General features: G+C 40.4%; 1 protein-coding gene across 1 annotated transcript in view; it reads right to left on the minus strand.

The window, feature by feature from the left end:
- Nucleotides 1–251: 251 nt before the first annotated feature.
- Nucleotides 252–12,409, minus strand: part of PLCB2 (phospholipase C beta 2) — a 492,254-nt gene continuing 480,096 nt past the window's right edge. Inside the window, exons 29-31 of the mRNA XM_086937381.1 lie at nucleotides 9,491–9,548; nucleotides 5,831–5,917; nucleotides 252–3,625 (exon numbers count right to left, since the gene is read on the minus strand). Of these exons, the coding sequence (XP_086793507.1) occupies nucleotides 3,230–3,625; nucleotides 5,831–5,917; nucleotides 9,491–9,548 (541 nt within the window). The 3' untranslated portion in view covers nucleotides 252–3,229. The remainder of the gene's footprint in view (nucleotides 3,626–5,830; nucleotides 5,918–9,490; nucleotides 9,549–12,409) is intronic.

A 12,409-nucleotide genomic window follows, 5' to 3' on the forward strand; every position in this document is an offset into this window, starting at 1 on the left:
TGCAACCTCGTTTATAAACGCCTACAAGGTACAGCCCATAATGAGGTCAATAGTTCAGATTAATGCTGTTTTGAGATTTTACTCTCAACTTTTAGCTATCCTGAAGAATTTCCCATCAACCAATGTATTAACTTCCTTAACTGTTGAAAGGTTCAAGACCGGATATACATTGCAACATTTTGTAATGTAAAAAATTCCCATGGTGCTCACCAGTGCAGTCCCGCCCAGAAACCCCAAAGTAAGCAGGCATATTGTCTTGAATTTATTCTTAGAATCATGTTAATAAACACATATGCATATCTTGGCAGGATTTACAGAGCTGGTCTTACCCCCAGGTCCATCCTACTCTATTCTTTAAATGCTGAACATTAAAGGGTTAGAATTCGCTTTTATTGGGATTCTTTACATCAACCATAGTCATACTCATCAAAAATAGATCTTAATTTTAGTTTTTCAGATTTTAGTAACTCTTGAGCTTTCTAGATATTCTGTAGATAGACTGCACTCCTAGTTCCTCAATAATGTATCATTTTACCTTGTTACAAATAGAAGCAGAATATTAGCCTATGTAGATATTTTGTATTCAACAGGACTAACCTTTATATTATCCAACCTACTACCTGTTGCAAGAGTGTGACAACACAACAAACATCAAGGCGATGGGTGAAATTCCTGAATTAATCTCAGCCACTGGCAATCACCTGAGCCTCATTCCAGTCCATCCTTTTTCATCCCTCAGCCACTCTAGAAAGGAGCCCTCCTTTGAGTCAACAGGTGACCTTGTTTAGTATTTTTTCTGATTACCTTAGATCAGAAATGTCCCTGTTTGCTAATACTCTTCTGGGCAATCTATATACAATACATCGCGAGCTTATATAAAAGGCCTGCCAAAGTAAATGTGTTCCCACACTGCTTGAAGAAAAATCCAAACATTGTGGTCAAATGTATTTGTAGAATCAGTGTTTAAATTTGTATAAGGTGAATGTTTGCCCTTTGCAGCACAGGGTCGAATTACAATATTGATACAATATAGTTATGCCCCCCTATTCTTAATAACCTAGCCCTATTCTGTTTGCACAATATCACATATAACACCAGATATTTTGCACAGGCTTCAACAAAAATGTTGTTATCAGTATTATCCAGTGAGATTGGACATTAATTACTGCAAAAGGCAATATTTTGCCCTCTTTTGAAATCACTAGTACATTGTAATTTTAGATTAAAGACAGCAAAGAAAATAGAAGACATCTCACTCTTAATAGGCGTTTTAAAAACCCTGTAAATCCATCAGCAACTGGTTGAGTTATTCTCCAATAGATTTAATCAATTAACAGAAATAATTTCTCCACATTTATTCTGATTTCTTGCTGCACCACAGGTAAATATGCACAAGAGGGGGAAATGCTTGCCTCACCCATATTACAGGTTTTATTCTTACAGAGATTTTTATAACCAAGAGGTAAACATTTTCAGCTCTCATTGGTCAATTTTAACGCACCATGTTAATTTTTGATTGCATGGTTTACACTAGACTGTGCCAATTGCGAATGCGGTACCAAATAGTTAGACAGCATTTGTCCCATACCTCACCAGAGCTTTTGTATTGCTTGCTTGGAAAGTGCCAATTAAGCTTCTCATCACCTTTCTTCAATTCAGCTTCACACACTTTTAGGGATATTTGAGACCAAATTGCACAGCTTCCTTTTTATGAGAAGAATTTAGGATAAAGTGTCCCATAAAAGTTGAATTCATCTTTGTCATACCATACTTCTATTCGTAACAATACATCATCATAATCCTTCCCTTTAAAAGGAAAGTATTCCTAATGTAAATCTTAACTTACAACTTCAGCAAAATTAACAGCTCAGTCATTCTGGGTTTTTCACAAATTTGAATTATGTTGAAGGCATGCGTAATTTAAACTGTTCCTGGCCAACAATAATCATACATGCAATACAATAACTAAATGTCTAGTTTGAAATTGATTGAGTCAGCAAAATGTAGTCTGTGTTATAAAATGTATGATGTTGGCTTCTTAAAAAATACAATCAGTTTCAATTAAATCGGTTGGTGTCATATGTCTTTTATAACCAAGTTGTAGGTCAAAGCCTTAACAACCATTCTGTCTTGTTTATCTTTCTCCACTGAGGGCAACTCTTATCCATAAGCCCCCACCTGGCGCACAGAAGCAAGGACTTCCTGTGAAATTCTCCCTGGATGTGATTTGATATTTACAATATAATCATTCATCACTGCCAATTTGCTCTATTAATTATCTCGCTTTTCAAAAATCAAATACTAACACACAATGTGTATTTATTTTCGCAATCAACATTTGAGATTCCCCCTCACTGACATGAGTTTCCTGTGATGGTGCTTTGTCTATATTTTGTTCTTAAATTCTGCCAGTAACTTGTTCCTCTATACCACAATATTTAATCCACTCAGAACCCAGAAATTATAAATTAAGAGACTGATATTTTGATGGCAATTGAAATTTCAGATAGATCTTTTGTACATAAATGTGATTGTGTGAATATGGTAAGGCGTTTATAAAACTAACTAATAAAAAAACCTGAAATGGAAAATGGAATGACCTATGACATGGAGTGAACTAGGGAAGAGGGTGTGAGTGGCCTAAACAAAGGACAAAAAGTGCCTTGAGTCAGGGAAATATGGAATAACTGCACTTGGGTAGGCCTATAGAATTAAAGTAGGTTTCACTGTTGAAGGGTTGGACCGGATCAATGAAACTCCTGCTATGACGGACACAGGAATTGCCAGCAGTTTTAAAGTTCTGAAACATAGTATGCAATGTTCACAGCTTCCAGGATGATGTTGCGATTGGGTGCAAGGAGTTGAAATAAAGTAAAGAAGATATTGGATAGTTGCTGTCAGTTTTGACCTGTACCTTATGCTCACATTTCAATTCTAAGTTACACTTGAGTAATAGCGAGAATCACCTGGAGGACGGCCTACCGCACCAGGGAGGGTGTCATCCTGCAGGAAACTCCTTCTATGAAGCTTCCGACTATAAATAGGCCCTAGTTTATCCCCACCTGTGCTGCCAAAATGTGAATGGATCCACTGTTGCAGATGAATTCAGATGGTATTCACCCTTCATAACTCCCTGCCAAACTGTATTTTAGAAGCTTGATGATTTTTGTCTGAGCTGGATTCCATACCTGTCTTCATGGATATTTGAGATTCCACTAGAAATGTTGTATCATTCAGACCCCTTTGTCCATTCCACTGCCTTACATTTGAGGGTAGTTTTGGAGGTTGTGGTGTTTCCCTCTGGTAGCTTCATCGTATCCTCGTTTTCTTGTAGTGATGTGTCAGAAGTCTCTCCGAGGTAAACCCCACTGTCTCCATGGTACACTCCACTCTTCCCAAGGTACACTCCACTGTTTTCATCGTACACTCCGCTATTGCAACGGTACCCTTTACTTTCTCCGAGGTACACACCGCTCTCGGTTTTGTCGAAGTCCGGCACCTCCTTTTTCTTACTCGTCACCTCGAGCGGAAAATGGACCTTCACACAACTCTGCACAATATCCAGGACCTCCAATGCATGTGACTTCACCTTCTGCCGATGCTCTGACTGTGCCTCTTCCTGCAACTGTGTTCAAAGTAATAGAACCATTAATAGATGTGTTTTCAAGCTGCCATGTAAAGAGCAGGTCTGTCCAACATTGACTACAAGGGTGAAGTCCTGCTTGTTCTTTGAAGATAACCATGTATTATTAACATCTTTCTAATCCATTTAACTACTTAAATTATTAACAACGTTTTCTGTCAGTTTAAAAACAACATACAGATGATAAATGTGAGATCAACAATTAAACATTCCAAAATATTAATTACGTTATGGATAAAAGCAGTTGCTTGATTCATAGAACACACCCTGGTCTACCTAACCCAAAGTTAACATCACCCATACACTCCTTAGCTCCATCTCCTGATGAAGCAGCACATTTACATAATTGCATAACTGCACAGCAACAGTACAACACATGGACAATGTTGTGCGTCTGTGATAAGTTCCAAACTGCATAATGCTTCACATACAACATGGCATGTATCCAGCTCAGCTCCACAAAGTCGTCACAACCTTATCCCCTTACAAAGGCAGACAAGGTACTGGAAATCCGTAAGGATGGAGATGCACCCAGTTTGAACATCAAATTAGGACTCTGAGGATTAGGTATTAGGTGCATCTGGAGATAAGGTTTTAAATGCATAAGTTAGTGAACAAGAGTAATTATTCTGAGCCAGGTCAACATATCTGTAACCTTAATTAACCTTCTTACGACCTGATTACAAGTTGCATGATGCTGCGGTAATGGTAAAATTACATGTGATTTTACTGTTACGTGTCATTAATCTGCATCGGCACACTTCAATTACGATTAAGACCCTATTGAATGGAGAATTACCAGGTGAGACCCATTTTTCTGATCAAAAAACAGCTCAGAATTTCCAATTCTGTGGGGTTATAACACATATATGTACCTCCTGTGCTAAGGAATTTGTAAATGTACGCCTGACTTTGGAGGAACTTTATTTCACCCCTCCCCTTTTTCAAATCCATTTACATAAATATTCAGTAGTAGAGGGTGAGCACACAACCGTATCTGACACCAGATCGACAAAACATGGGTTCAGAGAACGTGTCCCTCAGCCCAACAAATCTCAAGGTAGCCATATACCCCGAAAAACCTCGCTGATAATGTGGCCAATCCACTTAGGCTCTCCCTGGATGAGTACTAAAAACCAGAGGCTACCTCTATCCGCAGTATCAAAGGACCTGGAGAACTCCCACAATAAATGGTCCATTCTCACCAGAAATGGCTGAAGGAGGCAGTAAGGTCAGGGCTTTCGCATTTTACACATGTGACATCTCCATACAACACTCTCTCTGGACCATGGTGATGATCTTACAGCTGTGCCTGTAAAACAGCTGTGCACCAACTAAGACATTGTGCATGAAAAGATTAGTGAATATCTTTGCCGGGGAACATCTCATTGACTACCACCAGTAATTAGAAGGCAAGTCCATGTCCTTCTGATGCACAACTACCAGAACTGCGCCCTTCTATATTGAGCGTACTGTAACAGCTTTGTCCATAGAATTCAATATGGCTACCAATACTGGCACCCATCAATGTACTGGCAGCTCTTTCATAAAGACCAGCAATTTGGTCTTCAACATATTCACGTTATGCAGGATTCATAGGATTCATGGGGTGAGGATGTAGCCTAACAGCTAGAGGGGGTCGACCTCAAATCGTGGGAATTGGGTTCAAGTCTCGGCAACAACGTTCAAGATCCTGAGATTCTGGGCAAATCACTACATTTTCCTGTGCCTAACAAAAATGAATGGTCCCTATGAAACTCAACTAGTGCTCATGTAAAGCGCTCCGATACCCGATACCTTCGGGTCAAGTTCGCGCTATATGCAACTCAGAATTTTTTTTTTATAGAAGGCTGCTATGACGCCCTCACTCACTGGACCTTACCAAAACGCCCCGATTGACGTGAAAACTGATTGCATTATGTGCATAATTGAATAGGCATCAATAATCTTGTGTTTTTGTGTGAATTAACCCAGCATAATTGTTAGCTCCATTTCATGACTACTGAGCACTACACTCTCAATTCATACTGCTACCCTACAATAAACCTAAGAAAATCATCATTACAAGTAAAATAATTTAGTTGAAGCAAACTGTTTTAGAAAGAGTACTTAAGGCTACTTTGTTCTCTGGAATCTTGTCTTGCCCATTCTCACTCGCGTCTTCCATAATCTTCTCAATTACGCTACCTGGGCGGCTTTGTCCTTTATCCTCTGCAAGCTTTGCTCCTGCTTTTGCTCCAGCTTCTTTTGTTGATCGCTCCATTTGTCAGCCATCTTAAATAAAGAAGTCCAAGTGTTAAACTTCAAGGAAGCGCAATATACAGGATGCTGGACTTCCAGCTGAAACTAGAGGCTGCCAAAATGTGGCATTATATGTACCACCGAAAACAAACATATAATTTTGCCATTTAGCAGAAGCTACATAAGTACCTTCTCAAGACCATATTCATTCTCTTGATTGTCTCTCACATCATTACGAAACACATTTGAACGCCACATCTGTAACCCCTGGCGTTTGAAAAAAACTAATTCTCACAATCTTCCTCACAAATTTAAAATGGGTCTTCCCTTTCCAAAATGCTGAAGACTACATACAGGGAAGAGGAAAGTGTGATACCAGTGGATACTAAGAGAAGGGGATGAAAAGACAAGGCCCTAACAAGAAATACAGTTGGCGCACAAATACCTTCATCTACAAGAGTAAAGTCATAGTCTGTATTCCCAACATGTGACTATACACCTGCAAATGGATTTGCTCACATGGAATGTCACACAAGTATGGAGTAATATTACGTGGCAGACAATATGCTCCCACAAGCGGCTTGTTGGCATTACAGGCCAGGGATATCTCCCCAAGTAAGTGAACACTCATAAACCTATACGTTTGTTTGTACTTATCAGCCTCGACAGGGCCAAGCAGGATGTTCCTTGTGCAGACTGCACTATATGAACGTTAGCCGTACAGAAGCACTCGGGTCAATAGAAATTAGAAGGTCTCCGCATAATGCAACATCAGAAACCTCTTTACCTTTCAGGGATGCCTTATAAGGAGACATGTGAACACTTGCAATCAAACAGCCCTAAACCAGCTTGGGGCCACCCTGAAGTCTTCAATGAAGCTTCATGCACCACTTTAGACAGGTTAGACCAATTTTCAGTTTGCCCTGCCTCCATTGTCATAGCCTCACCTCCCCAACATGCCTCCACTGTTTTTTATGTCCTTTAGCTCTACTGCACTCTTTTCCTCTGATATATTTTCAGCTTGTCTGTTCTTCAGATGCCTTTTCAAATCCTCTCGAGTAACATTTCTATTAGGTAATATCATTTTCAAATGTGGCTTCTGGTCCTGCGCATCTGCATATAGTGTTCAGTGCCTCCTGCTCATCTGCATATCATTGAGAGCCTTGGGCTGGCGGATGATGATGTATGTGTGGTACATATTTACAGCATGTGATTGCATTCACTGCAGTCACAATGGCAGATACTGTCAAAGAAAACAATGGTCCAAACCGAAATTCATCATATGATCAATGAATAATACACTCACAGTTATTCTTTTTTTCTATTTAAACGAGTATCTGAATTAATCTACTCAAAAGAGTCAAACAATAGGGATTATTTAAAAAGGAGAGCAACAACCTGAAAAGAACTGAATTTATTCCAAAAAAGGGGAGTTTTCAAAATTACTCCATCGCAATACAGTTAATATATACATTTGTACATCTTCAAAAAGCGAACGGTAAAGAAAGGGTGAGCAATCTGCTTCTAACAAGGGGGTGCCGGAAAAGGAAAAAGAGTGATTTGAAGATAAAGGGGTGTAAGCCTCAATGAAAGAGTGACATAGAATTTTAGGTAAATGGAAAAAACAAGGCTATAAAAAATCAAGCTAATAGTGCAATTAGGCCACTGTTGTTTGTTAGATTTTTCACATTTATACAGTCTAGACTGGCATGTATAATGAAACTTTGAATAAGTAGTGGTCCTATTTGCTTATTAAAAATGTGTCGACGTTTCGACCCGTCTTGTGGTACAGGGGTGACTGGGAGCCTCGACCTGCGGGTCTTCCTCAGGACGTATGTGACACAGGCCCTTTTACCGTCGATAATCAATATAAACCCAAGCGTTTCTTTTTAATAGGATGATCGCAGTCCTCCTACACCTGGATGGATGATCTAGTTGCTTGACCGTGGTATCACACCAACCGAATTGGTGGTCGTATGTGTAACCAGAAGGGTTAAAGAATTGACGACTTGGGGGCAGCAGACACAGCTCACAACAGGTAACCGTCTGTCACTTGGATTTTCTTATTCCTCCGTCACTTGCAGAGATATGTTGGGGTTACACTACCCACACCAGGACGTCGGTACAAACTTATTAATTCTTATGTGGCCATCCCTCGCTGGGTTGGTAGTTCAATACTAGCCGACACTGGTTGGCGCTGGGTCTAAGTTTGCTCCGGAAACGATCCGTAATTCCGGAGCAAACTTAGACCCAGCGCCAATCAGTGTCGGCCAGTATTGAACTACCAACCCAGCGAGGGATGGCAACATAAGAATTAATAAGTTTGTACCGACGTCCTGGTGTGGGTAGTGTAACCCCAACATATCTCTGCAAGTGACGGGGGAATAAGAAAATCCAAGTGACAGACGGTTACCTGTTGTGAGCTGTGTCTGCTGCCCCCAATTCGTCAATTCTTTAACCCTTCTGGTTACACATACGACCACCAATTCGGTTGGTGTGATACCACGGTCAAGCAACTAGATCATCCATCCAGGTGTAGGAGGACTGCGATCATCCTATTAAAAAGAAACGCTTGGGTTTATATTGATTATCGACAGTAAAAGGGCCTGTGTCACATACCTCCTGAGGAAGACCCGCAGGTCGAGGCTCCCAGTCACCCCTGTACCACAAGACGGGTCGAAACGTCGACGCATTTTTAATAAGCAAATAGGACCACTACTTATTCAAAGTTTCATTATACATGCCAGTCTAGACTGTATAAATGTGAAAAATCTAACAAACAACAGTGGCCTAATTGCACTATTAGCTTGATTTTTTATAGCCTTGTTTTTTCCATTTACCTAAAATTCTATGTCACTCTTTCATTGAGGCTTACACCCCTTTATCTTCAAATCACTCTTTTTCCTTTTCCGGCACCCCCTTGTTAGAAGCAGATTGCTCCCCCTTTCTTTACCGTTCGCTTTTTGAAGATGTACAAATGTATATATTAACTGTATTGCGATGGAGTAATTTTGAAAACTCCCCTTTTTGGAATAAATTCAGTTCTTTTCAGGTTGTTGCTCTCCTTTTTAAATAATCCCTTTTGTTTGACTCTTTTGAGTAGATTAATTCAGATACTCGTTTAAATAGAAAAAAAGAATAACTGGGAGTGTATTATTCATTGATCATATGATGAATTTCGGTTTGGACCATTGTTTTCTTTGACAGTATCGATTACCCAGGTCCAAAAAACCGTATTGGGTTACCCCATTTCTATAATGGTCACAATGGCAGAGGCATACAACGAATAACACTCCATTCCTAGACTTCGGCGTCTATGTTCATGCCGTGGGATTTTCATTCCGACTGGTGTTTCACACAGCAGCCGAAATCTCTGCGTGAAGCACTCACAACTAATATTTGTGATGGGCCCTGAAAATTGCAATGGAAAAACCACTAGAATGCAATGGAAGCGAATAATATGCAGACATAGCGTTCTACACCACTCAAAGCAACACATGTTTATACAATATACTCCTGTTTACAAGACAAAGCAAACCTCATGGAGCAGCGCGCATGCGCTAATTTATTCAATTAAATCTGATATACAAGAAGTCGCCCACATACCAGTCCTAGGACCTGCACCACCTCCTGAATATGCGAGTTATTGATTTCTCTTTTTAACCTGAAAAGATAAGAAAGACGGGTATGAACCATCACATTCACCGCCCTTTCTCTGACTGCAAGGCTGTCAGGAGAGAATGTTATAGGAACATACATTTCTCACAAGCCTGCCATTTTGAAGCTCATTTTCGTAGAACCTCGTCTGGCACAAATTAACTCTCACTCACTCACTCTCTCTCTCTCTCTCTCTCTCTCTGTCTCTCTCCCCCCTCCCTCCATCCCTTCCCCCCACCCCCAGCTTCCTCTCTTACCACATCTTGCTTTCCAGCCAGGATGCTATTGGACCTGTGAGTGCACCAGCAGAGGGCTTGCCTACTTAATTACTTGCATGAACTGCTCCCAGGAGTGTGCATCTGCAGTATCTGGGTTTAATATAATAATGCTTACACCGGTAGCACATTAGAACGAGACACATGGGAGGGAGCCAGCAGAGAGGACACAGAGGCCTATAATTGTAAAATAGTCCCCTCATGTAATGTAAGCACTTGAGAGAAGGCAGAAGAATGCATTCAAACAGCCAACAGTATTAGGCAAAACGTGAATATTCTACTGCACTAGGCCAAGATTGACAAAGGCTCGAGCCAATAGAGGAATGAGGCTGGTTGTAGAAAGCCAATGGCTGAAATGGTCGGTTCCAAAGCCCACTCCATGTATAGTGATAGCAATAAGGTTGGTCTGACAGCAGCGCTATAAAAACCTAGACCTAGCAAAACAACCACCCTTTTAAAGAATGAGTCTGTTTGTTACAATCTGAAAGGGTGGGAATCAAAGCTAACGTTATATCTGTAGGTAAAAATATTTTAGTCTGAAGCTACTATCTTTCTATTGTTTAAAATATCCGCAGAGACTCTGGTCTTTTCTTGCCATACAATCTATGAAATTGTCATTAATTCATTAGATATGTATTTGGTGATTGCAGAAGTAACTCTATCACATATTTATTCATAGTTAAATTTCCGTTGCTCAGTGGTCTGACTGGTTGCTCACCATGTCCATAAATGAGGGGGTTTCAATGTCCGCACTCGCATCGTTTAGGGCCTGTCACTAGTTCGGAAACTCTTACATTATAGGATGCCGGGGCAACACTGATGGGCAAGTTCTCATGCTATATGCCCAGGGCACAAGAGACTGGCTGACTACAAGCTTAAGTCATACATTAAAAAGATGTTCAGGTGAGAAACCATAAGGCCTGCAGCAGTAATGCCAAGCTGAGATGCTGAGGGGGACAGGGGGTATACTGATGCTCTTCTGGCTCACAGACGCACGAAAGTACGAAAAACAAGTACATTGTACATACATATGAGCAGTCAATGTAAAACAAAGGTACACCACATGTTACACTTCTACAAAACCTTTCAGAACAAAGTGGGAAAAGTACTACAGATTCAAGGGGCAATTAATTGAAGGGCAGATCAGGAGGCACAATTAATCCATGCAGGAAATGTTCAGGTCCCTAGAGTAAGGCATACAGAAACACTTTGTGAGACAACTTTGTAACATATAACATAAAATTTTAAAAAACCTTGAGACAGATCTTGGTAATCTAAGCAGTGTCTGATTTTGATTGCAAGCTTTACGTTTCAAGGTTGGTTACATTGCTTTAAAATGCTATTATTAACCTTGATTTTCATGCTGTTAAAATGGTGAGGATGTTAACCTGACATATGTTAAATATTTCGTCGATACTATAGTAGTGAAATATAAAATGGACAAGTTTCTCCGATGAACAACCTGAAATCTTTTTACAGTTTCTAGTATGGCTTGCAGGTAGCATTTTTTGTCGCTGGAAATAATTGGTGTAGAATGGGGGCAACAGGTGGAGTGATCTGGACATCTTCATACATTTTGTGTATTACAGCATCTTCAGTAATGTTGATGTGGGATAACCGCTAAAGGCCCTACTGTCAGACAGTGGTCATTGCCTGACACTGGTGTTCATGTAGTGACACTGGGGCTGTGCCTGGAGTTACAGCAGTTCTACCTCCCTTCATAACACTGGGTGCTTATAGATTCCGGTGTTCATGTCAGCCACGAGGACAGTCCTGGCCATCATCACCCCACCATGATGAAGCATGGCCTGCATCAATTATTGCTTCCTATGCACATCTGAACCTGGTGTCCCATGTGCTATGCCACTCTTATATCCTGTGTGCCATCCCCGCACTCCGAGCCCACCCTGTGAGGATGCTGGGTGCAAGTCAGTGCTGTTCTTTCAGCCAAACAGAGTTTTGAGTTGAGGAGCTTACAGTGGTTATGGGATACCTGTTTACCGAACCAGCACCTATTGCACTTTTATAATGGGAAATAGCCTTTTACCACACAGTGCCTTTACCATACATCCTTTACAATGCAATGCCTTTTTTATGCACTGCCTTGACCATGCAGGTCTTCATCACTCAAATGCCTTTACCATGCATACATTGACAATGAAATGGTAAGTTTTGCAGGAAGCTGGCTCTGCATATACTGTACCAAAGTAAGGTACAGTGTGCACAGAGTCCGGTGGAACCCCAAAGGTAGGCAGAGGTAAAAGTAGATAATACCTTACTCTGTATTTGTGGTAGTGTGTGCGAGCAGTACAGCTTTATCACGTTAAGCATTTATTGTACACGCCCAGGCAAGAAATGATTTGACACACTCAAAGACTGAACTCTGACCAATTGTTTTGTATAAAAAATATTTCTTTGTTGTATTTTATTTTTAGAACCAAGCCAGACTTGGTTCAGGTAAGTAAAAATAGTACTTCTCTGATAATACGGTTAAATGCAGTTCAATGTAAATACAGGTAGGTCAAATGTTTAGAAACAGTTGAAATTACTTTTCAGTTACTATGTGATTACTTTTTAAATTACTTTTCATATT

Source organism: Lissotriton vulgaris, chromosome 9 (genome assembly GCF_964263255.1).
Source record: "Lissotriton vulgaris chromosome 9, aLisVul1.2, whole genome shotgun sequence".
NCBI lineage: Eukaryota > Metazoa > Chordata > Amphibia > Caudata > Salamandridae > Lissotriton > Lissotriton vulgaris.